Here is a 26,813-nt window from a genome sequence, read left to right on the forward strand (position 1 = left end):
GGCGAGCTGCAGCAGCGTCGAGCGGTCGAGCAGAGCGTGGATATTTTTTTTCCTGAAAGCTGCGCAAAATAGCACACACGCCTCTCGGCACAGCTTCGGGTCTCTGACCAGCTCCAGACTCGTTTTCACGACACGGTCAATTTCAGCGGCGGCGGCGGACTTTGCCAGCAAGGCTCGCAAACACCCCAGCGCGCCCTGGCTCAAACTGGCGTCGTGCAACTCGACAACGTGCAAAAACTGGGTTGCAAGAAACTCCGTGTGCGCAGCCAGCTGTTCGAACACAGTATCGGTTTCCAGCCACTCCTGCACTATCGCCAGCGCCGCACACGCCACCGGCCGGTCCAGATCCGCAACGTTCTCGCCCAGAAACGCAACAAAGTCCAAACACGAGCTGCGCCGCACAAGCAGCGAGACCTGGCTCGCGACGCCGGAAAGACGCTGTTTTTTCGCGCCAGACGACGGCACCGCCACAGCAAAGTACCGCTCCAGCGTCAGGGCCACCGCTGCGCTCGTCTCGCGGCACGCGGCGCAGACTTGCACGCCAAAACACAGCACACAGTGGACGTCTGCCTCGTTCGTCCCGAAAACACCAGCAAACTCGGCCATGGCGCCGATGAACTGCGCCACCGCCAGACGCGTCGCAGCCATGCTCACCGTGCGCATTCCAGCCACGATCCGCACGCCTGCCCAGAAAGCCCGCTCCGCCAGCGCCGCGTCCACCAGCCGGCTGTCTGCCATGACCTGGCGCATCAGCCGCACCAAAAACACAGCCGTCTCTGTCTCTGCCATTTTTGCGCCACATCGACGCTCCGAAAAGCTCACGATCGCGGTGTAATACGGCTGCTCCCGTAGAAACATCTCCATGCTCGAGGAATTCGCAGGTATGACGTACTCGCAAAGCAGCTGGAGCAGCGCGTTCACAAGAATCTGCTGCGTGTCGCCTGCCAAAACCAGACAGTCCACCGCCGTGCGCACTATCGCCTCGTGGTTCTCTGGCTTGAGGTGGCTCTTGAAATTCGGCACACAGACCAGAGAGCACAGAGCGCGCGCCATTGCGAGCGCCGCGGGCTCGAAAACGCGCAATTCGCCGCCCCGACACACCATGTGGCCCAGCAGCATGTCCACCAGCTCGCTCAGCTGGCGGTACCTCAGCTGTGCAACGGTCGCGGGCTGCGCGATCGCCTGGCACAAACGGCGCATTAAGTCGGCCGTCTTGCCGATCCGCGCCTCCAAAGCGCCAGATCCGCGCTCAGACACGTCGGCACGCAAATACGGCACCGAATCGAGCGCTATGCTCTGCGACAGAGCGCGCAGCAGCCGGTCCGCGTGGTCGCGAACAGCAGGCGACCCTAAATCCGCCGCCTCCAGCTCATTCAGCGCCTCGGCGCGCTCGCGCACTCTCGACGACACAAGCGACTCTGCATATTAGCCAACGGGCGGGAAACAACGTACCTGCGATCTCGAATAGCCGCATTAAAACGTGCTGGACAGTCTCTACTCGCAAAAATCGATAAATTATTTTATTTCATCTTTCCTCTTTACGTAATCAAGGTCGAGCCCGGGCCTGCTCAAACCACAACACCAGAGTTCGAGGCAATACGCGGCCACAGGTCGGCACACTCCTTACCAACAGGTCCAGTAATGGCAGATCCCTTCATCTCTCCCTTTGGGTTCACAATCACACCGGCGTTGTCCTCAAAGTACAAGAACACACCGTCCTTTCTTCTCCAGGCCTTGGCCTGTCTCACAACGATGGCTGGCATGACCTTCTTTCTGAGGTCTGGCTTACCCTTCTTCACGGTGGCCATCACCATGTCTCCAACAGAGGCGGCTGGCAGTCTGTTCAGTCTGGCACCGGTACCCTTGACGGCCAGGACATAGAGGTTTCTAGCGCCCGAGTTGTCTGCGCAGTTCATGATAGCTCCAGTTGGCAAGGCCAACGACATACGGAACTTGTTTCCAGAGGCACCTGATCCGGACATTGCGATATCTGTGTAGTTTGGTTAAAGGTGAGTTTTTTCTTGACAAATTTTTTCTACAACAGCCACCAGCCACCGTGGCGCGTGCCGGCCGCGGCGACTCAGGGGGGCCCTGCCAACCCTCGCTCGTGTCACGTGGTATTATTATTGAAGTTATCCGACCCTACATAGCGTAAAATACTGTAAATCTCAGAGCACCTCACTCCTCCTGGTAGAGCGCCTCGAGGTAGTCCCGCACGTACTTGGCCGACCGCTTGAACCGCCGCTCGCTGTACTTCTCGTAGACCGCCTGGTGGTGCGCCGCCGCGCGCAGACAGCACTCCTCCACCGCCTCGGCCAGCGGCTCCAGCTGCTCTGCAGTGTAGCCCGAGTAGAAAACGTGCAGATCGGTCCAGTCCCCGCGCCCCAGCATCCGGCGTGCCAGGAACTGCGCGCCGGCCGCCAGCCAGCTGGGAGCAGACGCCACAAACCGCGGGTCCATGATGGTCACCTCGATAAAGTACTTGGCCAGGGTTCTCACCTCGTTGTCGTAGTCGTCGGCTTTGGAGCCTCGCCGCAGGAACGACATCGGGCCCGGCCAGCCAAACTCGAACTTCAGCACCTCGACCATGAATTTCTCCGCGCGCAGGAACTCTGGGATCGTGAACTGGTCGCCCACCATGTAGATCATCTGCTTGATGGTGGGCACGTTGATTTCCTCGTATTTCGCAGCAATGAACAGAGCAACGGCACCGCACAGCTGGAAGCGGGACAGCGAGATCGTCTTCACCGACAGAAACCGGTCGATGATGTTGACTGTGAGAAACAGCGTTTCTGGTAGCAGGTTGAACCGAGCGTGCAGTTGCACCAGCCAGTTCATCAGCGTCGCGCGGTGCTCCCACGTCAGCTCGTTCTGGACCTCCTCGACGTATTTCGGGTTTGGGGCGTACTTGTACTCCAGCTCGTGCAGGTAGTTGAAGATCTGGTTCCCGTACTCGGCCACCATCGACACATCAAAAGTGTCCTCGTCGGTCGGGTCCAGGTAGTCTTTCGAGTACTTGGCGTATGCTCTGGTGATCTCCTGGACGACTCTGTCGTTCATGATCGGCGACATAGGCTCGTTCACAAACCCAGAGACGTCGTAGTCCTCGTCGTCGTCATCCTCCAGCTGTGGCTTGACAGATTTGAGCGTTTTGGAGTCTGCTAGTCTTGTGTTCAGCGAAGAGTCCGGAATGACTCCCAGAACCTTTCTTTGTCTGCCCGGGACGGCCCTGGCTGGCTGCTGCTGCTCTTTGAGATTTGTTTTGGCGTTCTCGTCGTGCTGAACGCCGGTCCGCAGACCGTAGCTAATGCCATTAGTACTCATGGTTTTCTAGCCAATTGAAAGCGGGTGTTGGTCTATATTAGCTATTGATAGTGGGAACACAGTGAAGATAGGGAAGAATGTGTAGTTAAGTTGTTACCGCTCGCGTTGGTGTAGAGGTTCGGGATCTTTGGCGCTGTTTATTTAATTTTTTGTTGATTGTTTACCATTTCTGTCGCTTTGTTTATGCGTCGATCGGCGCGACTGGGTCGCATTTTGGCATAGCTTTTCTGGCACTGACACGGCTGCAGTTATCCAGGCAGCAGCATCCCGATGCACGGCTGCAGCTACGGGACCGGCTGCGTGCTACGGTAGACAGAGCACATTCCTGGTTGGCTACTGAGTGTTATTAAATATGTCACTAATTAATTCGGGCAGTCATCACAGACTCTGTGACGTGTAGCACGCTCCTAATTGCAAATGCTAGTCTGCTTAGCCGAGGAACGACGAGACTCTGAGACTCTGTAGCGCAAGAACTCCTTACCGCAGAAACTCTGAGCTGACCGAATCCCCAAAATTTACGCTTTCCGCTCCTCCTCCTCTCTGCCCTTTTTTCGCAGCTGCGATAAATTTTGAATGATTTTTGAATAATTTTTGAATAATTTTTGAATATTTTAATATCCCAAATTTTCATGTTCCACCATAAAAAGACCATCGCCGAGGGCGACCTTGTGCTGGCGTACATCGGTCGAGACAACCTGAAACCCATTTTCGTCAAGAACGGCGACGTTCTGCAGACAAAATACGGAAACTTTCCGCACACAGACATGATCGGCAAGCCCTTTGGGTCCCAGGTGACATCTGCGAGAAACGTCGGGTTCATCTACCTGCTGCTCCCCACGCCGGAGCTGTGGACCGTCTCGCTTCCGCACAGAACCCAGATTGTCTATACGCCAGACTCCTCGTACATTGTCCAGCGAATGAACGTTGTGGGGGGCAGCAGGGTGATTGAGGCAGGAACCGGATCGGGCTCGTTCACGCACGCTTTCAGCAGAACCGTGGGCCCTGCTGGGCGGGTTTTCTCCTACGAGTTCCACGAGCAGAGATATATCCAAGCGAAAAAGGAGTTTGAGAGCCACAAGCTTGAAAACGTCACGCTCACGCACAGAGACGTTTGCAACGAGGGATTCGACATAGACACGGAAGTTAACGCGCAGATGGTGTTTCTGGACCTCCCGTCGCCCTGGGAAGCGATACCGCATCTGTCCAGAGCTATTGCAAAAGACCAGACCGTCGGGATCTGCTGTTTCAGTCCCTGCATCGAGCAGGTGGTCAAGGCGGTGGAAGCACTGCAGGAGTGTGGCTGGACGGCGATCGAGATGACCGAGGTGCAGGCGAAAAAATGGGAGGCCCGCAAGGAGATGGTGCGTGAGCTGGACGACGCGATCGAGCGGCTCAGAGACGTGAAAAGACGGCAGAAGGAGGGGGCAGAGCTCAAGAAGCTGCCACCAAAGAGAGACGCAGATGGGAACGAGAAAGACCGCGGATACAACCCGTTCGGCAAGGGCAAACGCATTGCCGAGGGAGACGAGAGCTTCCAGTGGCAGAACGTTTCCAAGACGGGGCCCGAGCTGAAGACACACACGTCCTATCTGCTGTTTGCTCGCCAGGTGCCGGTGCTCGGTGCAGGGATGTGAAAATAATTCGAATAATTACATAAATAAATAATAATTCAGGGGAATAATTAAATTCTATAATGAGCTGTCTACTAAGATCTGTGGTGCGCAAAACAATTGTGAATCACTCCGTGCCCAGACTGCTGTTCTGGCATGGGTGTCGTTTTGTGCACTCGAGTCTCGTGACCTTGCGGTACTCGCGGCCACCGCGACAGCGGATCGACCGGCCCTCCCTGCTAAACGAGGTGCTTGCTCGGACCCCAGACTCGCTCAAGCTGGCGCTCGGACTCACGGCGGTGGGCTCGCTCGTGGTGTTTGTTGCACTGCCGCTCTTTGCGCTCGTTGTTCCGCCGCTCTGTGTGGGCTCGTTCATGGCGTACAAAATCGCCCAGAGACGCAACCGCAAGCAGATGAGCGAGAAGTGGGCGCTGCTAAAAGACTCGACGCTGATATTTCGGCCTCGGAACAGCGCAAACCCGCTGGCGCTGCCGCCGCTCGAGCAGATCAACAGCGACCTGGCGAACTTCGTGCTGCGGCGAGTCTCTGACGCGTTTCTGCTGAACGAGGACGGCGTGGCAGACTACTTCAACATCCAGTCGGTCAACGACATCGCTCTGGGCGTTCTGGACGGCGTGCAGTACGATTGGAACGTCTCGCTACAGACAGTCAACGGCGTCGTCCAGGAGGTGGAGGACATGATCACCGTGCAGAGCAGATATCTCTACGACAAACGGTCCGGAGACAAAATTGCCAAGGTAATTTTTAGTCTCAAAAATTTGGACACCCCAATTTTTCAGGACCTTCTGGAGCAGAGCATCAGCGTCGGCAAGAGCCAGTGCGTGATCGAGGTCGTCCCGCTCGGCTTTGTGGCCAACAGCCGTTTCGTCATCAACACGCCGTCGAGCGAGGGCGACATCATCGACGTGGAGGGCGAAACTAGGACATTGTAAATAGAATTACTAGCTATGGTGGATCTATTCACTAGCTCTCTTTGGCTTCTTTTTCTCTGCCTCGGCCGCTTTCTCGGCTTCTATCTCCTGCACGATCGCCTCGATCTCGTCGTTGGACAGCTGGTTGATCACCCGGCCGGGCTTCATCACGGAGATCTCGATATTCTTGGCTCCGGTCTGCACCACCTCCAACAGCGCCTTGACGGTCAGCGTGATGGTCTGCGCCTCGTCCAGCTCGTTTTCCTTGTCGTAGTTCTTCTCCAGAAACTCGCGCACCGTCTTGCTACTGCGTCCAATGGCATTGGCTTTCCATGCCGAGTAGATTCCTGAAGGCTCTGTCTGGTACAACCTCGGCGTCTTGTCGTTCTCGTCAAAGCCCGCAATGAGCGTCGACACGCCAAACGGCCGGGTTCCGCCGCTCTGCGTGTATCTCTGCTGCACGCCGGCCACGTACTTGGTCAGGTATTCCACCGTCACCGGGTCCTCCAGGGTCAGTCTGTGGGATTGGGCCTCGACACGGGCCTTGTCGATCAGGATTCTTGCGTCTGCGTTCAGCCCAGCAAACGCCAATTGCACGTGTGTATCGATCTTGTTGATTTTCGACGGGGTGATTCTCGGATCCTGCAATTTCAGCGTGGTTCGTCTCTCACACGCAAGAACCACAACCTCTTTGCCCTTCACGCCCACCGCACACGTTCCGCGCTTCACGGCCTCCAGGGCGTACTCCACTTGGAACACGTGTCCGTCGGGACTGCGTGTTAGTCGGAATTGTTTAACTACTTACCTGAAAATAGATAGAGCACTGTCGTAACCACTCATGAGAAATGTGGCAAAAAAAAGTATTTGAATTTATTTCAAATGCATTTTTTATGAAGAGGCAGAATTCGGCCAAGACACCCAGACCGCCCAAAACCGTGCCCAAAAACGACCACTACCAGCGGCTCGGGTTCCTGTACCAGGCGGCCGCGCAGCTGGACCCCAACAGCGCGCTGTCTCGGATGTACCTGCGCAACATGGACGCGGTGGCCAAGAAAACGGTGCTCAAACTCGACCCCAGCGTGAAACGCACCGTGTGCAAGAAATGCCACCGTCTACAGTTGCCTGGACGAACCGCGTCGATCAGGGTCGAAAACACCAGCAACGCCCAGAGCGCAGAAAACGACGTTCTTGCTGTCTCGTGCGTGTGCGGAGCACACAAACGGTACCCTATAGGAAAAAACCGCAGCTACGTGCTTTTCAGCGACAAGAACGAGATAAAAAATAATTAGCATTTACAGCATTTAATGTACATTAGCTTCTACCTAGTAGAACTCGTCGGTCAAAAACGACGTCAGATGGCCCTTGCTTCTCAGCTGCTTGTCCTCGATGGTGTGTCTCTCCACGATCTCCGTCTGTGCTTTTTTCCACTCGCCAAAGGCGGCCCCGTAGTCTATTCTCGTCAGCTTCTCAAGCGGCTCGTCCTCCTTGTCGATGTCCAATTCGCCCATCATAACAACGTTTTCACCTCTGATAAGGAAGATCTGCGGCTCGGTCGACTCGCCGTACCGCGAGCCGTCCAGATAAATCCGCTCCACGCCGTCGTGAATGACAAGGTTGGCAAACTGGTCAAACGTTCTCAGCACGCCTATAACGCTTCTGCCGTCTCTCAGCAACACAAACACCTTCCTGTCGACAGACCCAATGATGGCCGCCGTCGTCGTAAACGAGTACGACTGCAAATACAGGTCTTCCAGATTCGAACTCGACCCACTCGACATTATTTAAAAAGCTTGTTTTTTCTTGACTCTTTTTACATAAGCACTACCTACATACACCGTCTACAGGAATTCTCTGGCCTTGCGTCTGTACTCGTTACAGTCTCTGAGCCACTGTCTGTAGTCCCTGAGCGACCCGATCTTCTCGCCGTAGTAGTCCGGCACAGGGTTGTTCATGCTCTGTCTGGAGGCGTCGACTCTGCGCTTGATTATGTGCTTGAGAAAAAGCTTCTGCTTGATGCGGAAGCTGTCCATGAGCTTGCGGTTCTTCAGCGCAAACAGCGGGTCGCCAATCAGACTAGGCCCGACCAGGAATCCCAGCACTCCCATCGCCAAAATGCCTCCAATGTGAACGGTGAAAGTGTCTAGTCCGAATATGGTCTCTGTAGGGTCAATTTCGATCTGCGAAACGTAGCCCCACGAAATGGCAACGGCGAGAAAACTCGAGATACCGGATCCAAGCAAGGACATGCGGTGCTGTTCCTTTCTCAACGTCAAAAACTGCTCCCAGGTCATTTTCTTTGCTAGCTCCAATTCCTCAGGCGTCAGCTGGCCCTTGGAAGCGGCGGCCTTTGTGGACTGCAAGCGCACATTCACCTTTGGCAAAACGCCCGAGTAGAGCCCAACTCTGCTGCGTGAACAAATTTGTCTGAAAAACATGCTCAACACGATATATATATTTTTATATTTTTTTATATTTTGAGCATTTTACCTACTTTACTATTTTTCTTGCACTTGGAGCTATATTAACTTCGAACTAACTGTATAAAAATTGCAACTAAGCTTTCTTAGTCCTCAGAAGCCTCAAGCAGCTCTGGCAGCTTCTCCATAGGAAGACCCTCGTAGATGATCTGGTACGTGGCCTTGAAGAGCGGGAACTCGTCGATCACGTTCTTGGCAGCCAGCAACTCGTACACCTCTCTGGTGGTGTGCAGACCCTGACAAGATTGGCCGTTCAACAGCACCTTCTCTGCCTCAAAGCCGCTCACCTTGTGCTCTGCCATGTATCTTCCGACACGCACGTTGCGTCCACCGGCGCACGTCGTGATGATGTCGGCAACACCAGCACTTTCGTGGGTGAAGGTGCTGGAATGACAGTCGTCAAAGAACATGTGAGCAAACTTGATCATCTCGACCAATCCTATCCGCATCACAGCAGACTTGGCGTTCTCTCCCCAGCCGAGTCCCTCGACGAAGCCGGCAGCCATGGCAATGACGTTCTTCAGAGCTCCGCTCAAAGACACACCAGCCACGTCGTCCACGACTCTGACGTGGAAGTATGGGCGGTGGAACAGGTTTCTGATCACTGTCTGGTCGAGATCCTTGCCCTCGCCACGGAAGTCTTCAGGGAGTCTGTAGGCCACAGTGGTCTCTGACCACTTTTGTCTTGCAACCTCCGGAGCGAGGTTGGCTCCCGACAGGGCACCACAGTAGATTCCGAGCTCTTCCGTGATATAATTAGAGAGCAGCTTGCAACCGTCCTTGGACACCTCGAGACCCTTCAGACAAGAGATTGCGCGGGCCTTAGGGTTGACCTTGCCCTTCAATTGGGCAAGGATCCTTGGCAAAAACTGGTGAGGGATATTGAAAATAATAATGTCGGCGTCCGAACAAGCATCAACGATGTCCGGAATGGCAACTATGTTGTCCGGCAATTTGACGTCAGGCAGGTATCTGACGTTTTCGTGATCGGTGTTGATGATTTCGGTCAGCTTACGTCCGTCCACCTCTTCTTCGAAAACCCACATTTTCACGATCTGGTGGAACTCCTCCGGAAGCTCCTTGGCGTTCTCAGCGACCACTTTTGCGATGGTTGACCCCCAGTTGCCTGAACCCACCACGGTGATGCGGAAAGGCTTGCCTTCTGGGTTTGTCTTTTGGCGTTTGGCGGCCAATTGGTTGCTAACGTGATCCAGTCTATCCACTGCAGTCATTATTGGGAATTGAGATGTGTTGTGACTTGAATCAGAGTAGATGGCAAAAGCTGGGTTTTAAATGAAGATTATAAAAAGTAGTCCCCCAACAAAAAAAAAAAAAGTGAAGAGGTTAGCAGTGTACAAAGAAACGAGTATGACGTTTACCTGCAGATCAACAAGTGCCTTGAAAAAGAATCGTTATAGTCTGGCATAATAAGCAGCTAGAGGGACCTCCTTTGTGCAGATGCTTTTGATACAAGGTTATAGGATCTGTGCCAAATTGCCTATTCCGTTACTTGGCAAGCTTTAATTAGTCTAGCCTTCCTGCACAAGATTCGTATGTGTCCCGCCTACCGCGTAATTAATCCTGCTCAGATCCTGAATGTTTTTCCGACGCCTTCCGCGCCACAAACAAGCTTCTTTTGGAACAACGTCATCGGGATTCGTTGACGTCATACCGGGAGGGAATGGACCTCTGCTTTCTGCAACTCCGAGAAACACACACAACCTGACACAAGGAAATGTTGGCGGTGGGAAACACACTTGTCTAGATCCACTGCAAATCTGCATGTAGCAAATTTATTTTAGGAGGCGTCTGTCCAGAGGAAGTGTTTGGAATGCCGTCCCACACCTAAATGGATCCGTTCCATATCGATGCTTGTCTCAGTCGCCCAGCGGACCGTCCTCAACCCGAATCTCTGTCGAATTAGCTCTTGCGTAAGCTACTTTCCTTCTTCGGGATACGCAGATCAATATCCCTCGGTCTACTTCCAATCCCATCCACTGTGTTTCAAATAGCGATTCAAGTCCACCCTTTCCGGCCCCTCCCCTTCAGACCCCTCCCGTCTCACCCACTGCTACGTGTGCTTATCTTATCGTATCTGGGCTAAGGTGTGGTTGAAAATTTTAAAGTAAATTTTACCAGAGAGAAAAAAACAAAAAGCCAAATCTGCCTGCCATGCCATCCAGAAACAGCATCAACAAGCCCAAGGACAACATCCTCAGACGGCAAAAGCGCCAGTCGCTCGGGAAGAAGAGAGCCGGATCCCGCAAATCATCCAGAGACGACGCTCCAAAGTCCACGGCCGTCGCGCTGTACACGGGGCCTTCTCGCTCTGGCGTCACCACTACGACACTGTCCAACAAAAAAAGCAAGAAAATCGAGAGAAACAAGAAGTACGCCAAGGCCCGCAATCTGGACACCGACCAGCTGCTGGTGGACGCGCAGGCCAAGCAGGAGCAGATGGAGATCGACGAGGCCACGGAACAAGCCCAGGAGAGCGTGCGAAGCGCCCTGTGGGCTGTTGTCGAGGACGCAGCGTCCGGCGGGTTCGCGTACGACGTCTCCGGCGAGGGCACTACGTTGGGAGGACCGCTGACTGTATAGAATATACTAATTTATGCTATTCGAAGAAGACCAATAATTCGCCAGATCCCGGCAGGATGCGTCACTCAAGCAGTCCGCGGGACGCCAGCTCTCTCGACACGTGATCTCTGAGCAGCTGGATAACGTCCTCCGGCTTCTCTGCCTTGAACACAGAGGTGCCGGCAACAATGACGTTGGCTCCAGCCTTGGCAGCAGCCGGGATGGTTTTAGGACCGAGTCCCCCGTCAACCTGGATGTCCAGATGCGGGTACTTGGCCCGCAGGTTCTCGACCTTGGGCATCATGTCGGCCATGAACGACTGGCCTCCGAAGCCTGGCTCGACGGTCATCACCAGTGCCATATCTAGGTGCTCTGCGAGCGGATAGAGCACGTCGACCGGCGTGCCTGGTTTGATCGCGCACGCAGCCTTCATGCCGTGCTTTTTGATCAGCTTGACAAGCCCAACAGGGTCCTTGGTTGCCTCGTAGTGGAACGTGTACTGGTCGCCGCCAGCGTCTGCGATTTCCGGGACCCATTGCTCAGGGTTGGCGACCATCATGTGGCAGTCAAAAAAGAATTTCCCCGGCTGGCTCTCGTCTCTTGGAACCGCCTTTCTCAGGCTCGAGATGATAGGCGGACCCATGGTCAGATTGGGGACGAAATGGCCATCCATGACGTCCAGATGGACCCAATCGGCGTTGCACTTGAACATCCGGTGGCACTCGCAGCCGAGCTGCGCGAAGTCGCCAGCCAGGACAGAGGGAGCAATAATCGGTTTCACCATTGGAAAAATAAATTCGAAATAATTCCTGCGGTTGAGATGTCCGATGGAAATAGCCTGTAATTACACAGCCAAATAAATGGGATGGTAGAATTAACGTTACATGCCTAGAAATGTTTAGAGTCCCTGTTCCTCGAGGGTCTTGAAGACCATCGGCTTGGTGGAGTCTGGGAATTTGATTCCCCGCTCAAGGAGTCGCGAAAACACGTCGGCAAAGTCCGACATGCACTTCTCCTCGTCTTTGGCATACAGCTCCACGTACTTTCTGAACTTTGAGTCCTTCTTCAGCACCATGTCGGTTGGGAGCATCATCAGAGACTTGGTGCTCGAGTCCGTGTACTGTCTCTTCCCGTCCCAGTCTCTGATTTTCCAGTCCTCGTCCAAGAGCAGCTTGAAAAAATCGTTGGTCACCATTGTAGGTGAGAACGTCCATGGACCGTCGTAGCCCGACGCGTCGACGTGGCATCTGCCCAGAGCATGGCCCACGCCGATCAGACACACCATCTCCTGGTCCGTGAAGCCGAGTCTGCTGTTGAACACCGATCTCACGTACTCTCCGGTCTCCTGAGACGCATCCGGCAGACGGTGGTACGGAGGAACAGCGTCGAGGCCGAGGTCCTTGCGGCCGGGTCTCCACTTGATTTTTGGCCCGTTGAGCTCCTGGATGGCACACACGCCTCCCAGGGTCCAAAGATCGCCGTACGACAGGCTGGAATATTTAGTCTTGAACGGTTCCAGAAAATCCTGTGCCACCTTCAAGCCTGCATTTTCTGGGTCGTCCTGCTCTTTCTGGAATCTCATTGTTCCCGCATACGAGCCGCCCTTATTTTGCGACGAGTCGTTCTGGTCGTACGTGCCGGAACAGTGCCAGGCCAGTCTCACCAAAACGGGGCCGTACGACCCGTCGTCGCGGTCGTCTTCCTCTCTGAGCTTTTCCGCTATGTCGTTGTAAATTTTCTGGTACTCCTCGAACGGCTTGACGGAGGCGCTGGCCTCTCTGACGTTGGTAGCCAACAAGGTCGACGAAGCCAGCAGCTTGCCAGAATTGTTCGGAGTCGGAGTAGGCCCGTTGTTCTCGTGGTAAGCATACGCTCCCGCAGCAGCTAGGGAGACTGCAATAAGAGGTCTGAAGCTGAGTCTAGGAACTGTTCTAGCGAACGAAGCCATTGCAATGATGTTCACCCCGCACAGGAAATCGGCAAATTATATAGTGCTGCCACCACTTACTAATTAGTTAGCATATAAATGGGCCCAGAGTCTGCATAGTCACAGATCGAGTAAAAATGGCCGGTCTGGCCAATCGCCGGGCTGACAAAAATAAGCACACCTGACACCGGAGAAGAGAAAGACGCTACAGAGAGACTACACCAGGACGTACACCAGACACACAGGCTACAGAGACTACTTGCGAAACTACTTGCGTAATCGTAAAGAGCCGTCTTTCGCGGCAAGCAACGATTCGCAGCACTGAGAGGCACCCGGCGCTCTCAGCACAATTTGGCGACAAATCTCATCAAACTATATGTTCAGGCCTCCACGATGTGGCCTCTTTCGGAAACGTAGATACCGTCCAGGAACTTTCTGATATCCTTGTTTCTGACCCTGCAGATCTGCTGAATATCGGCGCACGTCTGCGACACGTTCTCGAGAGAGTTTCCCTCGACGATCAGCTCGTCTTTCTGGGCGGTGGAGATGGTGGCCTTGCAGCCCTCCCACACCTTGACTTTTCTGAGTCTTTTTTCTCCCAAGAAGTTTCTGATCTCGACGTAGTCCTGGCCGTCCTCGGTCACAACGTTGACGTTGATCGGGAAGTGCGCGTACACAAATCTCATCTTGTATCTGAAGCCGACAGTGACGCCCTTGATCAAGTTGGCAATGATAGATTTCACAGTTCTCAGCGAGGCGACGTGTTTTCTGTCTCCGTTGTGAACAGTGATTTTAATCTGTGTATTGGACAACTTGGTGAAGGTGACGTCGATGTGGCGCAGGTCTTTCTTCAGCTCGCCGCGCGGACCCCTCACGAGGATGTTGCGCGACTTGATGACGAGAGACACGTCTTGAGGAACGTCGAGGATTTCGGAGGATTGGATGTACTTCATGGCGAAATTGACGAAAAAATTTTCACTCCCATAATTGTTATAGCTCTGCTGTGGTTACCCTCCTGTTTGAAAAATTCACCATTTTGTTTTAACACCGGCATGCTACAGTCCTTCCAACAACAGGCCAGACGGTTCCACGCCTCGCGTGTGGCGACCGCGCTGAGCAAGCAGAAGCGCATGGAGATCGCATCGCACAAAAAGAAGCACAACATCGTGCTGCAAAGCAGCAGACTCCTCAATAAAGAGAAGGTCGATCCTGTTCTCGGCAGAGCCAACAATCCGTTCATCGAGAGACTGAAAATGGAGATCGAGGAGCCCACCGTGCTGGCGAAGAAGTTTAATCTCGCGGAGGTGGACAAGCTGCTCTACGGAGCCAAGGAATCCAAGGTTCTCAAGTCTGTGTCGACGCTCGGTTACGACGAGGCCACAGTGAAGCAGATCGAGAGAGAGGAGGCGGAGAAAAGAGAGATTCTGCTTCGAATACTCAGCATGAGAAACGCAGACGAGCAGGAAAGGAACAGACGGGTGCTGGCCATGGCTGTGGCCGAGTTCGGCAGGTTCGAGGGCGATACCGGCTCGTCGGAAGTCCAGGCCGCCGCCATGACTGTGAGACTGTTCAATCTCATGGAGCACATCAAGCAGAATCCGCAGGACAAGATTCATATCCGCCGTGCACGTATGCTGACCCAGCAAAGACAGAAGCTGCTCAAGTACCTGAAAAAAGACAATCCGCAGAGGTATTACTGGGCGATCGAGAAGCTGGGACTTACCGACGAAGTGGTCCACATGGAGTTCAACTTCGACAAGAGATACATGCAGGACTTTGAGATCTGGCCAGGCAGACAGCTGATCCGTCCTGGCAAGCGCGAGACTAGGGAAAGTGCGAGAATGAAGAGACTGTTGACCAAAGAGAGACTGGACGAGCTGCAGATCCGCACAGACGAAAGCGAGCAACAGCAACTGTAAATATAGTATAATTAGTATATCCGGTTGAATTATTTAATGTATGCCGACGGAATTAGTAGGTAGGCTTCTTGCAGTCCTCTGGAGTGCGTTCCAAGACCTCCTTGAGGCTCCATCTAGGAGGGACTCCTTTTTTGTAGTCGCCAGGGTGTTTCTCTCCGCCAGAGATGCCCGAGCTGAATTTCAGGTACAGTTTGTCTCCGATATCGTCGCAGATGGTGAGGATTCTGTCGATGTCTTCCTTTGTCAGCGAGGCAGAAACACAGAGTCTGACACGCGACGATATGAGCTCCGTGGCCGGGTAGCCGACCACCACGACGGCGACGCCGCGCTCGTACATCATTCTGCTGAACGCAGGCATTTTTGGAGGCGCATACAGCAACAGAGGAACAACGGGGGAGTCGTCCACACCGTAAATGATGAACCCGAGCCGCTTGAGCCCGAGACGCAGGTATCTAGAGTTGAACGCGATTCTTTGCAGTCTCTGCTTGCCCTCGTCGCCGTTAATTTCTCCCATGATGATTCTCAGCGAGGTGCTGATCTGGGTGACCACGGCCGGAGGCATCGACTCTCCGTAGACGTTGGTGCTGATGTCCAGTCTGAGCCGGTCAATAATTTCCTGATTGGCCGCCACGTATCCACCGGCCGCGCCGAACGACTTGGTGAACGTGCCCATGAGCATGTCCACCTTCGAAGGCGAGATTCCAAAGTAGTCGCAGACGCCTCTACCGGACTTGCCTAGAGCACCGATCGAGTGTGCCTCGTCCACAAACAGGTAAAATTTGTATTTTTCTCTCAAAGCCACCAGGGCCGGCAGGTCGGCGAGGTTTCCCTCCATCGAGTACAGACCTTCCACACACACGACGATCTTCTTCCACGGCCGGTGCGTCTTGGACTGGCCCTGCGAAATCGACTCTCTCAAAATCTGCTCGAGCTTTTCCATGTCGTTGTGCGGGAAAACTTTCACGGCCGCGCCGGCAAGACGGATTCCAAATCTGATGGAGCTGTGGTTCAGCGAGTCCGAGATCACGAGACACTTCGAGTTCACCAACGAGGTGAACAGATTGGCGTTGGTTCCAAAGCCCATCGAGAACATCACCGCGTCGTCCTTACCGACGAACCGAGCCACCAAGGCCTCGGTCTCCTTATGGAGGTTGCATGTTCCGATCTGGTTTCGAGGGCCGCACGACGACGTGCCGTACTCCTCCACGCTCTTGACAGCGGCGTCCGTGCAAGACCCGATGGATTGGGCGAACCCGAGATAGTTGTAGGAGGATAGATTGAGCAGCGGCTTCAGCTCTCCGCTGTAGAGGAAGGTCTCGTTGTAGTCTGGCGAGATGCGGTCAAAGCATCTGACAAAGCGGCCTGGAACACCGTAGATCGGCCGCGCAAAGCAGTCGTCCAGTCTTTTCTTCAGACGACGCGGGTAGAACGACTCGAAAGCCGAGTACCACGGAGGGTATCCGTTTTTCGGCAGCACAGCTTCGAAATGCTGCGGCATGAATCTCTTTCCAAAGAAGTCCTTCAGATGGCCGATGATGATGAGAATGAGGTAGTTCAGGTACGTGAAGATGACCACGAAATACGGAGGCTCGTCCACGGCAGGGTTCAACGGCTGATTTGGGTCGTAGCTCACCTCGTACAGGTAGTCCTTCGAGCTCAGCGGGCCGAACTCCATGTCCATTTTCTCCTTTTCGGAGAGGTGTTCCTCAGGAGCATTCGGCAGCCTCGTGTAGACAAATTTCTCCATAGTATACAGCCGGATGCTTTGCCTTGTTTATCAGAAAACCGTGGTTTAAAATATTTATTAGAGATGTACCCGGAAATTTTGGCAGAACAAATTAATTGTAAGGAACTAGATATGAGCTGTATCGTGAGGCTGGAGGGCTGTTTGCTGTCGAGAACGCTGAAAAATCAGTCTGACGCGCTCGTTTTCCAAAAACCTATCACGTTCTCGCTTTTCCAGGGCGAGAAATGGGCCGTTGTGGGAGACTCGCACCGCTCTGAGTTTTTCCAGGCTCTCCAAGGCTCCTTCTTCGCTCTGCCCCACCCGCGCGCCAGAACGTATCCGCTGCGTCTAAAGAAACCAGACATGCGAATTGAGCTGCTGCAGTTTGTCAACAACGGCTCGTTTGGCCACGGAGCCACCAACTCCTCCGGCGGATTTACTCATCTATCCAGCCGATACGAATTTTTCAAAGACCGCGAGGTGGACGAGCTGGTGGCCGATTTTGTGGCCAACATCTCGTACAATTCACAGCACAAAAAAGATCCGCGGCTGCTGGACGAGATCCTCGAAAAGGTCGATCTCAAGGGCTTCGAGCAGAAGTATATCACCACGCTCAGTAACGGACAGTTCCGCCGGGCCCGCATAGCAAAAAGTCTCTACGGCAGGCCAGACCTGCTCATGATTGAGGACCCGTTTCTGGGGCTGGACCCTGTTGCGAAAAATACCGTGTCGCGTGTTCTGGAGCACACAGGCGCCCCCACCACCGTGTGTCTTGGGCTCAAGCTGGAGGACGAGATCCCCGAGTGGATAGAGAAGGTGGCCATTGTCGACCGCATCGGTATTGTTGAGAGTGGCAACAGGACGGATCTGGCAGGAACACTGACCAGCCTATGCACAGCACACAGGGAAGAGCAACAACAGTTGAAAAGCCAGCTGGAAGCCAAGCTCTACCATCCTCACGAACAGACCTCAGATCGCTCCGAAACACCATTGTTGGAGATGTGCGACGTGAACGTACTGTACCGGGGCAAGCATGCCTTGAAGAATCTGAACTGGACTGTTCGGGACGGCGAGAAATGGCACATCAGAGGCAAGAATGGGTCGGGAAAAACCACGCTTTTGTCGCTGATCACGTTGGACCACCCGCAGGCTTGGAATAAACACATAAAAATGAATGGCGTTTCACGAGCAACGGGAAAGACCAACTACTTCGACACCAACAACCAGATCGGGTTCACGTCGCCAGAACTACACGCTATTTTCCCCAAACATCTTACTGTCGAGCAGGCAATCTCGACGGGCTACCGTACAGGCTCGTATATCCCTCCCCAGACGACGCCCGAGCAGACAGAGAAAATCGCCAAGTATCTGGAAAACGTCGGTCTGCTGCAATACAAAGATACAAAGTTCAAAGACCTGCCTGTGAGCAGTCAGAAAATGGTGCTTTTGCTGCGCGCAATGATCAACCAGCCAAAAATATTAATTCTGGACGAGTCGCTCAGTGCCATGTCCAATGAAGACATCATTAAGGGCAAAAGTTTGATCGACCAATGGAAAGGATGTGCGCTTGTAATTGGACACGTTGCGAACGAGGTGCCCAAATGCGACAAGTTCATCGACCTGAACGGCGCAGACGAGGGCAAATACACCATTGGAGAGGTGGAACATTAGACACGCTCGTAGAATAGCATGTATGCGTCTCCGTTGACGACTTTATTTGGCGCGCAATTTTTGTACACCTTTTCGTCGTCAAATAGACACCAGCCGTTGCCCGGCCCCTTCTCGACAAAAGCAGTGTAGTGGCCATTGATGAGGTTTCCAAAATGGTTGATCACTCCGTAGAGCTTGTATCTGAAAGGCGGAACTTGTCCTCTGATCGGCAGTCTGCTGAGCTCGATGCGCTCAAGCTCGCTCTCGACGTTGGGCCAGTACTTGTCTAGCTGCAGCTCCAGAGGATAGTCGATGTAAGTATTGAGTTTTGTCAGATAGTTGCCCATTTTGAAGCGTTTGAGGTGGATGATCAGCACCTGGGGCAGTCTGGAGATCTGGAGATGTTTCAGCGTACGCTGTTTTGTTTTGCAGTGCGGACACAGCCACGCATTGTCGTTGTCGAGCAGCTCAGGTTTGACAAATTCGTCAAAACATGCGCCCAGCGTGGATTTGGGGCCGTTTTCGGGAATCGGCAGACTCACAGTGCTAAAAGCGTTGTATGTGGTCGAAGTGGTTGAGCAATTTAGACACCGGAGCTGTGACATGATCTGGCCCTGGAAAATGTCCACAATGATACTGAAGTTGGTCTTCAGATACCGTTCCCACTCGATTGTAGAGGCGATTCTAATTGGCAGCTTTTCGCGTTTTTCCTCCTCTTCTTTGCTCAGCTCGGGCAGTTTCGGATGGTTGCCGTTCTCGTTGAGGTCCTCGTGAAGCGAGTCAAGAGCGTAGTTTAAAAACTCCGAGCAATCTTGCTGGTCCAAGGTTCTGTACATGCTATTGAGAGATGCTATCACTTTGCGGAACTGACGAGGCGTTACTGATTGCGGGCGGCTGGGGGTGCTTTTTTTGTACAGCTCTGTGAGCAACGAGGAGAACTCGTTTGCTAGTATGCCCTTCGATCCCAGTCTGGAGTTCATGTTGATGTGTTGTTTAAATGTGCCGACAATGAAGAACTCTGTGAGTCGTTTGGAACCAATCAGACACTGAAGCGCAGAGTTCATATAGCAGGAGTTTCCCAGATTTGACAGGCCAGTCATGACGCTCAAAGAGCTCTGAAACACAGAGCTTGATCTGGAGACCGGCGCTGGCGACGATGCGGGTTTCGCCGGCAGCATTGGTAGCTGCGCTTTCGGCGGCGAGCTTCGCGAGCTGGGGAGAGGTACCGGCGACAGAAATGCAGGAGAAGGCCGCGACGGTGAGCTCGACGATATGGAAGACTCGGGTTTTGGAGACGGGAGGCCGTTGCGAGTATACATATCGAGGTAGGGCACAGCTGCTGGAGTTTTCAGCTCGATAGAGCTGTGGCTGGATTGCGGTCTGGACTGGCTGGAAAGAAACTCGCCGACGTTCTTGATGAGCGCCCGTTCGTTGTAAGATGTCTTTCGTTTGACTGTCAGGTCGTCGTGGCTGGAAATGGAGTTTACAGACTCAGACCGATCACGTCCATAAACAGGCCGGGGACCATGCATTGGTGACGACAGAGCAGACCGGGACTCCGACCACGCCTTGTAGCCACCGTCCAAAATGACGGGATTGCGTTTGAGGAAGACTCCAGCATTCTTGGTCGTCAGTATGGAAATCAATCGCGCAAGTTCCGGGCTTTTGGACTCTTTGGTGGAATTGTAGTCCAGAACAACCACCAGCTCAAAGCGGCCTCGCTGCGCAAACAGTTCGCGCTCTTCGTCTGTGTCGGTGATCATGGAATATTTTTCTATTTCGTGGCAGGTGTAGCTGTCTCTAATTGACACGGGCTCCAGCTGTATGATGTAATCTGCGAGATCTATATGCTCAAACTCGAATTCTCGTTTGCGGCGCAGATCTATGAGCAATACGAGTTCCGAGTGGTGTTTGAGCAGCACTGAGAGCTGCGAAACCGAAATGGCGGCGTCGAAGGAGTCGAACAACTGGGTGACGTCCTGTTTAGACGAGCCGTTGGACGCTATCTCCGTCCCGCTCTTGAGGGTCTGTAGCCTCAGAACCAGGCTGTCGGAAGATCCACGAATATGCTGTTTCATGGCCTCATATGTGGGGCGCTGTCTCACCAGATAGTTGATCAGATCTGCGTAGAATTGGTACAAGCTGGGTTTCTGCTTGAGCTGTCTATAGTCGTCGAGTCTTGGGATCAGATCGCTCAAAATCCTGGATGCTGCATTGTAGTAGATGAAGCCCTCCTCGAACTCTGACGCCGCGAGCTCAGAAACACGCCTCTGCCCAACAACGCCTTTGTAGTTCTCGATGCACTCAAGGGCCTTCACAAGGTGCTCTTTGGTGGAGTTCGAGGAGCCGACTTCCAGCGACTCAAGCAGCTCATCCACCAGCCCCGTCAGCTCGTGAAGGTTGCGGGGTTTGCTGGTTCCTGAGGGCATCAGCAAATCAGTGTGGGGAGAGAATTAGTGTTACAATAAGTCTAAAATGTATATTTATTAGATTCGCGCAACGACGCAAAAAAAATAGAGACGATCGACGCCTCACCATCCGTCTAAGGGGGTCGAAGACTGCTGGTTATTGACGCTCGCGAGGATCTGCTCGGGACTCAGCATGATGGAGCTGCCTGCAGAGGGCACCGAGCTGCCGTTCTTCGTCTCAAACTGTCCCATGTTGCCGTTGAACGACTGCTGCTGGGGCTGCTGGGGCTGCTGGAAATTAGTGAAGTCCTGTGGAGTGTACTGGTTGAAGACGGGCTGCTGTTGCGGTTGCTGTTGCGGTTGCTTCTGCTGCGGTTGCATGGTTTGTGGCGTCTGGATATTCTGCTGCTGCTGGTTCAGCTGCTGTTGTATAAATTGCGAATACATCTGGTGCTGTTGCTGGGGAGCCTGCTGCTGCTTGGCACGCGGGGCCAGCAGGTCGGAAGGCGAGTTCCAGGCGAAATTCATCTGGCTGTGCTGCTCCTCTTGCGGGAACGTCTGGTTGCGGAACTGGAACTGCTGTTGCTGTTGTTGCGGAGGTTGTGGCTGGGGCTGTGGTTGGGTTGGAGGCTGAGGTTGGCGTTGTTGCATCTGTTGCATCTGCTGCATCTGCTGCATCTGTTGCGGCTGCTGTCTTGCTGCCTCCATGCGTCTCTGGAAAAATGGCAACGCTTCGGGATATAGCTGGTTGAGAAGCTTGTAAGGCTCGTTGAGCTCGGGCAGCTCTGGCGGCGGAAGAACTATTTGCGGGATACTGTAGTTTTTCTTAGGCATGTTAGGCGGAGTGGAGTGGATGTCGTTGATCGATGCCAGACATGTGAGATTAAAGTGGATGCGCTTCAGATAATTCTGGTACGTCTCTTTTCTCTGGTTGTAGTCCGGGTTCATCGAGTTGGACTTGTTTAGGATGTAGGGCTGGAGAAGCAGGCACTTCTGGAGCAGGACCGTGTTGATTTTGAGCAGCACGTCAATTCGTTTCTTGTCAATCTCCAGGTTGATCTGCGGCTGTTGTGCCGCGTGCGCCTGCAACATCTGTGCAAACGACGTGTTCTGGAACTGGTCCATAATAAAGGCTATTTAATTTTTTTTTATTTTTCACCTTATTCACCTCTGCACCGACGAGAGCCAGATTGGAAATTGCATTAATTCAACCGTTCCAGCCAGATCTCGCTCTGCCCATGCTTTTAGCTTTTGCGCTGTTCCCACTGCTTGGAGCGTGTATCAACAGCGTTGTGGCCGAAGCAGACTACAACTATGCCGTGGGTCTCGCGATGCGCGACTATTTCTACTATAGTCATGAAACGTCCTATTTCCCCAGCACCGAGGCCTCGGTATTTGCGTCGCTGGCCAGCGAGTACGACAACAACCTGTTTTTTGACCATCTGCTAGCTACCTCCATTGTCGAATATGCAACCTCCATGCTCTCGGAACTGCCTTCAACTGCCCAACAATACGTGCTTTCGGTGGCCACCAAATACTATACCAGTTTCACCTCTGTCGACTCCGCTATAGAGACTCTTTTGACTTTTCCGTCCAGCACGTCGTCACAGACCAGCTGGGACACGGAGATCATCATCCCAGACGACCAGTCGGCCACATACATGACATACTACAAGCTGGCTAAGTGCAATGCGCTCTGCTACGATATTGCGACGTACGGCCGCCAATACAACAGCATGGCCATCACAAACCCGGGCTTTGCAACCAGCCTCAACGAGATGGTCAGTGCGTACTCCACGGAGTCCGATCTTCTGCGAGTGAACCTCGAATGCGACACTCTGCTGGCATATTTGAGCCAGCTTCCGTGGAGCGGCCGCATTCTCGAGGAGGCCAAAAGCTCGTACCTGGTTCTCCAGATGCTCTACGACACACCAACAGCAAATTCAGACTACTTCACCACGACATTCTACCAGCCGTGGGTGTATGTTTCCGACGCAGACACAGAGACCACGGCCGCGACATTGGGGCCCTCGGAGGCTGCTTCCTCGACGATGGCGTCGAGCACAGGAACGTATGTCACCACCACAACCATACTGTCGTCCACGTCGGTCAACACGGACACCCCGCGCGCGTCCATGGCCAGCACTCCGGCCACTGAAATTAATAAGACAGACACCGTCACGATCCACTACGACGCGCAGAAAATTTTCTCTGCGGTGATCGAGGGCCTGGTTATCGACTACAGAAGGCACTCGGACGACTACAACTCCCTCATAACTAAAAACAGCGACCTTACCATCGTGCAGAACTACACGAACATGATCAACGAATTCAAGACCAGAAAAGCACAGCCCGACCTGGACGAGTACGAGTATATAGTGAAGGTTATCTACACGTTTGCGAACGTTGTGCCGTGGCGGTCGAGGATTTGGGACGGGATGGGGTGGTGGTACACGAACCAGATGCTTTCGCAAGGCCAAAGCACCGAGTCGTTCACCCAGGGAGCTGGCCAATTTTTCACGCAGTTGTACAACCCGCAGCTCACGGGACAGCTGGACGCCCGAATCACGTCTGTTCCGCAGCTCAAGACGAACGCGGGGATCGGCGTGGAGGACTGACGCACATGGAGCATATATAGTAACGCGCTACTGGATCTGGATAATCTCGAGATCGAACTAAAAAAATAAGAAATAACGGCCGAAAAAAATAAAATAATAAAATAAGGGTCAAAAAGGGTGCGAATGCAGCTCGGTATTCTTTTTGCTATCTTGCAAGGCTTACCGAATTTTGATCAATAAAAAAATTTCCATCTAGGAACAAAATCATCGCATCAGAGACACTGTCCCAGTGCCGTCCACCATCTCACAACCATCGGGTTTACATGCCAGCCACATAGCCATGTCGTCCGTGTCGTTGATTCTTCGATTACCCCTACTCTTGTTCCAGCTTGCACGGCACATGCTAAGCCAGGCTTTGAACAAGAGATCATTTTTTGGACTCCTCCTGAATTTTGCACTCAACTTCTCGCCTGTATTTATATGGTTGCTGATGTTCAAGAATGCCGGAATCGTCCCGAACGAGATCCGGCCCACGATTCACGTGAAACTGGCCATGTCGCTGGATTCGTTTGTCTTTGACGTCCACAGACTCTCCGCGTGGTTGTCCTTCCTGTTGATTCTTACGTGTTCATATTTGTTGTGGAGCTATTTCTACCAAGTCCCGCGCCGCGCCCGCTTTGAGTCGAGCCAGGAGGTGCACGAGCTTGTCATTCCGACAAAAAACGACGAAGAAAACCAGTTCGTGAATAATGTCGAAATGACACACCTGTCGCAGACTGGCACCGTCTCGGTGGGGTCCAGTGGGTCTAGCGGGTCCAGTGCCTCCTCGACAGATCTGCCCCTCGCCTCGTCGGCCCAGCCAACATACCTTCCTGTCTCCTGCATCTATTCTGCTCCCGTGCTCTTTCTAGCCCTGTGCTGGCCAATCCTGAACATCGATCACGCGCTGATCTACCCCCAGACCACTGCACGGGATTTGCTGGCGTGGTTCTCATATGTGCTGCTCCACTTTTTCGCACCGCTGTTCACAGCCATCTACCTCTATGTTTTCCAGGCGCCGGGCGCGATCAAGTGGTTTTCCTTCGCTCTTGGCACGCAAAATATTGCTGGCGTCATCACACACATGCTCTTTCCCAACGCTCCTCCGTGGTTCATCTTCTTGTACGGGGAGGACGCCGCCGCGAACTATGATATGCCCGGATACGCCGCTGGCCTGACACGTGTGGACGTTGCGCTTGGCACGCATCTGAATTCCGACGGGTTCCACAAGAGCCCGATTGTGTTTGGAGCCATCCCGTCGTTGCACTCGGCGATGGCGGTCCAATGCACGCTCTTCGTCGCGTTCTACACCAGATGGTGGTTCCCAAAGGCCGGCATGTTCGCATTTGTCATTCTACAGTGGTGGGCCACGATGTACCTGGACCACCATTGGCGGCTGGACCTGATCATAGGATTGGCGTACGCAATTATTAGTTTCACCATCTACAAACGGCGTCTTGAAATAGTGGAGCACAACTTTGTCAAAGCGCGACTGCGCGGCGACTTCGAAGGCGGCTCGTCGTACGGTATGAGAGTGTTCCGCAATCACTGGCTCAAAAGACTGTTCGACCCATACTTCTAATAGACTCCCACAAGCATTGTTACATGTCTTCGTCCTCCTCTTCGTGTGTAAGATCACAATGCATGTCATGCCATTCCTCGCCCGCGAACCGACACGAGCTCACGCCGTCGTCCACAAAGCCCAGCCCGCGGTAGAACGGCGTCACCTGGGGCTTGGCAAGTAAAACCACCTTGTCCGCCACATACTGCTGGTTCAGTTTCTGCAAGTAGTCCTTGATCAGAAGAGACCCGAGTTTCAATCCCCGGTACTGGCTGTCGATCACCACGGCATGGATGCCGATCGTGCGGCTAGTCTCGACGTGGCCGCTCTGCAAATCATTTTCGTCCTTTGGGATAGCCATCGACCGTTCCGTGATGGTGGAATCGTACGTCTTCGACGCTAGAATGTGTCCAATGAGCTTTTCATTCACTATGGTAGAACGCGGAGGAGGACTGTCGTTTTGCGCGGCGTTCTCCTCAAACTCCCTCACAAAAAGCCCGGAACACAGCTCCGGACACACCGTGAGACGATACTTGACTTTCTCCTCCGAGCATCTCTCGTGCTCGGGGAATCCCTGAGCCTCTAACTCCACCACTTGCTGCCAGTCGTAGATCGTGAGCGGCCGTATACAGAGGTGTTCAGGCTTTTGTTTGGAGCCGCTGTCTAGCTTTTGTTTGGATTCCTGGGACGATGCAGAGCTCGACGATTCTGTTGTTGACTCGATGGATGACATGGAGGAAGTAAGTGCTGTAAATAGATAACATTTTTTTTAAAGTTGTTGGAAATTCCAGGTGGCGGTGGTGGCGGGGCACAAAGTTTGGTGAAATAAATCCGTCAATTTTATTCACACTATTGCTAAACATGTCGGACATAGTGCTTCCTTTGGAGCTGATTGACAAGTGTATTGGGTCGAAAATCTGGATCCTGCTGACTACAGACCAGGAATTCGTGGGCAAACTCGTGGGGTTCGACGATTTCGTGAACGTTGTGCTTGAAGACGTTGAGGAATACGAAGGTGACAAGCTGATCTCCAAACGTCCCAAAATGCTTATAAATTCCAGACAGCTGGCCATGCTGGTGCCCTCTGGCGAAAGAACGAGCTCAGCCACGAAACAGCTAGATTAAAGCCGTATGTACACTACTCCAATGCATCGATGGACGTGTCACTTATGCGCCATAGAAGAAGCATCCAGATACTCTTGTACGGCACAAACTGGTGTGCCAGACAGTTTATCGCGTGGTCAGATGCGTACCTTGAGTTTTGCGACGACTTTGGCAATTTGGGTAGATCTAGCTCCTTGAGCTTCGCGTTTATCTCGGCCAGCAGCTCGGGCCGCTCAGACAGATACACAGTGGCTCCTCGCCGTATCCCAAGGTCTCCGACCTCAAAGATGTTGTACCGTTGGAGCGCAAACATGAGGAACATGGACGCAGACCACGGCCCTATGCCTTTAAATTTTTGTAAATCGAGACTGATGGTTATATCGTCCTTGGTTTGGAAGTACAGTTGCGAAAATTTCACGCCTTCCGGCGGCACCTCCTCCGACTCGATAAAAGCCTTGGCTAGTCTTTTCACAAACTCTGCTTTTTTATTTGAGAGACCACAGCTCCGAAGCTCTTCTATCGACTTTGAGTCAAAGATCTCCGGGTCCGGAAGCTCGTTGTCTCTGGACAGCGTGTCAATCACCTTCTGTTTGATGGCTTTAGCTGCCTTTCCGCTGATCTGCTGCGAAATCATTCCGCTGACTAGACTGTCGAAATAGTGTTTGAGGGGTTTCGTTCCGCCCACGTCTTTCAGATAAGAGTGGAACGGCTTCGTAAGATATGGCTCCAATGTTGGATCCTTCGACAGAATATATTTCAGTCCCTCTACGGCCTCCTTGGTGTTGGTCTCCTCGAACTTGACAAAATTCTCAGGGTCCACCTTTGTGTCTCGGAATTGGTCAAAATAGTCAAGTGTCGGAAACGTCTCCTCCAATTGGATGAGTTTTGCCTTCTTCACAGCGGTTTTGCCACCTTCGGAGGCCACAGCTGCAGCCCGTTTCATTGTTATAAGAGCGTAACCAGTGGCGAAAAAAAAAAAAAAGTAGCTGATAAATAAA

The 26,813-nt window shown here is 53.2% G+C and overlaps 22 protein-coding genes across 22 annotated transcripts; 9 read left to right on the forward strand and 13 right to left on the reverse strand.

Moving 5' to 3' along the window:
• Window positions 1-142: 142 nt before the first annotated feature.
• Window positions 143-1,982, reverse strand: KL928_002938 (uncharacterized protein; the record flags this gene model as incomplete). The annotated part of the gene is made up of 2 exons (XM_043203469.1): window positions 143-1,248; window positions 1,583-1,982. 2 exons carry the CDS (start codon window positions 1,980-1,982, stop codon window positions 143-145), a joined length of 1,506 nt encoding a protein of 501 aa, XP_043060092.1.
• Window positions 1,983-2,178: 196 nt separating this feature from the next.
• On the reverse strand, window positions 2,179-3,324 carry KL928_002939 (uncharacterized protein; the record flags this gene model as incomplete). The annotated part of the gene is made up of 1 exon (XM_043203470.1): window positions 2,179-3,324. The coding sequence occupies one exon, from the start codon at window positions 3,322-3,324 to the stop codon at window positions 2,179-2,181; it is 1,146 nt and encodes a 381-aa protein (XP_043060093.1).
• A 629-nt stretch (window positions 3,325-3,953) lies between these two features.
• KL928_002940 (uncharacterized protein) lies at window positions 3,954-4,958 on the forward strand (the record flags this gene model as incomplete). Its single annotated transcript, XM_043203472.1, has 1 exon — window positions 3,954-4,958. One exon carries the CDS (start codon window positions 3,954-3,956, stop codon window positions 4,956-4,958), a length of 1,005 nt encoding a protein of 334 aa, XP_043060094.1.
• A 59-nt stretch (window positions 4,959-5,017) lies between these two features.
• Window positions 5,018-5,887, forward strand: KL928_002941 (uncharacterized protein; the record flags this gene model as incomplete). The annotated part of the gene is made up of 1 exon (XM_043203473.1): window positions 5,018-5,887. One exon carries the CDS (start codon window positions 5,018-5,020, stop codon window positions 5,885-5,887), a length of 870 nt encoding a protein of 289 aa, XP_043060095.1.
• A 24-nt stretch (window positions 5,888-5,911) lies between these two features.
• On the reverse strand, window positions 5,912-6,706 carry KL928_002942 (uncharacterized protein; the record flags this gene model as incomplete). Its single annotated transcript, XM_043203474.1, has 2 exons — window positions 5,912-6,615; window positions 6,691-6,706. 2 exons carry the CDS (start codon window positions 6,704-6,706, stop codon window positions 5,912-5,914), a joined length of 720 nt encoding a protein of 239 aa, XP_043060096.1.
• Window positions 6,707-6,756: 50 nt separating this feature from the next.
• Window positions 6,757-7,155, forward strand: KL928_002943 (uncharacterized protein; the record flags this gene model as incomplete). Its single annotated transcript, XM_043203475.1, has 1 exon — window positions 6,757-7,155. One exon carries the CDS (start codon window positions 6,757-6,759, stop codon window positions 7,153-7,155), a length of 399 nt encoding a protein of 132 aa, XP_043060097.1.
• A 33-nt stretch (window positions 7,156-7,188) lies between these two features.
• Window positions 7,189-7,644, reverse strand: KL928_002944 (uncharacterized protein; the record flags this gene model as incomplete). The annotated part of the gene is made up of 1 exon (XM_043203476.1): window positions 7,189-7,644. One exon carries the CDS (start codon window positions 7,642-7,644, stop codon window positions 7,189-7,191), a length of 456 nt encoding a protein of 151 aa, XP_043060098.1.
• A 60-nt stretch (window positions 7,645-7,704) lies between these two features.
• On the reverse strand, window positions 7,705-8,301 carry KL928_002945 (uncharacterized protein; the record flags this gene model as incomplete). Its single annotated transcript, XM_043203477.1, has 1 exon — window positions 7,705-8,301. The coding sequence occupies one exon, from the start codon at window positions 8,299-8,301 to the stop codon at window positions 7,705-7,707; it is 597 nt and encodes a 198-aa protein (XP_043060099.1).
• Window positions 8,302-8,429: 128 nt separating this feature from the next.
• On the reverse strand, window positions 8,430-9,575 carry KL928_002946 (uncharacterized protein; the record flags this gene model as incomplete). The annotated part of the gene is made up of 1 exon (XM_043203478.1): window positions 8,430-9,575. One exon carries the CDS (start codon window positions 9,573-9,575, stop codon window positions 8,430-8,432), a length of 1,146 nt encoding a protein of 381 aa, XP_043060100.1.
• A 940-nt stretch (window positions 9,576-10,515) lies between these two features.
• Window positions 10,516-10,944, forward strand: KL928_002947 (uncharacterized protein; the record flags this gene model as incomplete). The annotated part of the gene is made up of 1 exon (XM_043203479.1): window positions 10,516-10,944. The coding sequence occupies one exon, from the start codon at window positions 10,516-10,518 to the stop codon at window positions 10,942-10,944; it is 429 nt and encodes a 142-aa protein (XP_043060101.1).
• A 61-nt stretch (window positions 10,945-11,005) lies between these two features.
• KL928_002948 (uncharacterized protein) lies at window positions 11,006-11,635 on the reverse strand (the record flags this gene model as incomplete). The annotated part of the gene is made up of 1 exon (XM_043203480.1): window positions 11,006-11,635. The coding sequence occupies one exon, from the start codon at window positions 11,633-11,635 to the stop codon at window positions 11,006-11,008; it is 630 nt and encodes a 209-aa protein (XP_043060102.1).
• Window positions 11,636-11,821: 186 nt separating this feature from the next.
• Window positions 11,822-12,871, reverse strand: KL928_002949 (uncharacterized protein; the record flags this gene model as incomplete). Its single annotated transcript, XM_043203481.1, has 1 exon — window positions 11,822-12,871. One exon carries the CDS (start codon window positions 12,869-12,871, stop codon window positions 11,822-11,824), a length of 1,050 nt encoding a protein of 349 aa, XP_043060103.1.
• A 78-nt stretch (window positions 12,872-12,949) lies between these two features.
• Window positions 12,950-14,769, forward strand: KL928_002950 (uncharacterized protein; the record flags this gene model as incomplete). The annotated part of the gene is made up of 2 exons (XM_043203483.1): window positions 12,950-12,960; window positions 13,044-14,769. The coding sequence occupies 2 exons, from the start codon at window positions 12,950-12,952 to the stop codon at window positions 14,767-14,769; spliced, it is 1,737 nt and encodes a 578-aa protein (XP_043060104.1).
• Window positions 14,770-14,821: 52 nt separating this feature from the next.
• KL928_002951 (uncharacterized protein) lies at window positions 14,822-16,516 on the reverse strand (the record flags this gene model as incomplete). Its single annotated transcript, XM_043203484.1, has 1 exon — window positions 14,822-16,516. One exon carries the CDS (start codon window positions 16,514-16,516, stop codon window positions 14,822-14,824), a length of 1,695 nt encoding a protein of 564 aa, XP_043060105.1.
• A 342-nt stretch (window positions 16,517-16,858) lies between these two features.
• Window positions 16,859-18,012, forward strand: KL928_002952 (uncharacterized protein; the record flags this gene model as incomplete). The annotated part of the gene is made up of 2 exons (XM_043203485.1): window positions 16,859-17,595; window positions 17,847-18,012. The coding sequence occupies 2 exons, from the start codon at window positions 16,859-16,861 to the stop codon at window positions 18,010-18,012; spliced, it is 903 nt and encodes a 300-aa protein (XP_043060106.1).
• Window positions 18,013-18,162: 150 nt separating this feature from the next.
• KL928_002953 (uncharacterized protein) lies at window positions 18,163-20,574 on the reverse strand (the record flags this gene model as incomplete). Its single annotated transcript, XM_043203486.1, has 1 exon — window positions 18,163-20,574. The coding sequence occupies one exon, from the start codon at window positions 20,572-20,574 to the stop codon at window positions 18,163-18,165; it is 2,412 nt and encodes an 803-aa protein (XP_043060107.1).
• A 102-nt stretch (window positions 20,575-20,676) lies between these two features.
• Window positions 20,677-21,678, reverse strand: KL928_002954 (uncharacterized protein; the record flags this gene model as incomplete). Its single annotated transcript, XM_043203487.1, has 1 exon — window positions 20,677-21,678. The coding sequence occupies one exon, from the start codon at window positions 21,676-21,678 to the stop codon at window positions 20,677-20,679; it is 1,002 nt and encodes a 333-aa protein (XP_043060108.1).
• A 113-nt stretch (window positions 21,679-21,791) lies between these two features.
• KL928_002955 (uncharacterized protein) lies at window positions 21,792-23,171 on the forward strand (the record flags this gene model as incomplete). The annotated part of the gene is made up of 1 exon (XM_043203488.1): window positions 21,792-23,171. The coding sequence occupies one exon, from the start codon at window positions 21,792-21,794 to the stop codon at window positions 23,169-23,171; it is 1,380 nt and encodes a 459-aa protein (XP_043060109.1).
• A 280-nt stretch (window positions 23,172-23,451) lies between these two features.
• Window positions 23,452-24,732, forward strand: KL928_002956 (uncharacterized protein; the record flags this gene model as incomplete). Its single annotated transcript, XM_043203489.1, has 1 exon — window positions 23,452-24,732. One exon carries the CDS (start codon window positions 23,452-23,454, stop codon window positions 24,730-24,732), a length of 1,281 nt encoding a protein of 426 aa, XP_043060110.1.
• Window positions 24,733-24,751: 19 nt separating this feature from the next.
• KL928_002957 (uncharacterized protein) lies at window positions 24,752-25,444 on the reverse strand (the record flags this gene model as incomplete). Its single annotated transcript, XM_043203490.1, has 1 exon — window positions 24,752-25,444. The coding sequence occupies one exon, from the start codon at window positions 25,442-25,444 to the stop codon at window positions 24,752-24,754; it is 693 nt and encodes a 230-aa protein (XP_043060111.1).
• Window positions 25,445-25,572: 128 nt separating this feature from the next.
• On the forward strand, window positions 25,573-25,836 carry KL928_002958 (uncharacterized protein; the record flags this gene model as incomplete). Its single annotated transcript, XM_043203491.1, has 1 exon — window positions 25,573-25,836. One exon carries the CDS (start codon window positions 25,573-25,575, stop codon window positions 25,834-25,836), a length of 264 nt encoding a protein of 87 aa, XP_043060112.1.
• Window positions 25,837-25,849: 13 nt separating this feature from the next.
• On the reverse strand, window positions 25,850-26,758 carry KL928_002959 (uncharacterized protein; the record flags this gene model as incomplete). Its single annotated transcript, XM_043203492.1, has 1 exon — window positions 25,850-26,758. One exon carries the CDS (start codon window positions 26,756-26,758, stop codon window positions 25,850-25,852), a length of 909 nt encoding a protein of 302 aa, XP_043060113.1.
• Between the last annotated feature and the right edge of the window lie 55 nt (window positions 26,759-26,813).

Source organism: Ogataea angusta (assembly GCF_019207475.1).
Source record: "Ogataea angusta isolate 61-244 chromosome Unknown 61-244_NODE_5_length_850226_cov_91.758892, whole genome shotgun sequence".
NCBI classification, from domain to species: Eukaryota; Fungi; Ascomycota; class Pichiomycetes; order Pichiales; family Pichiaceae; genus Ogataea; species Ogataea angusta.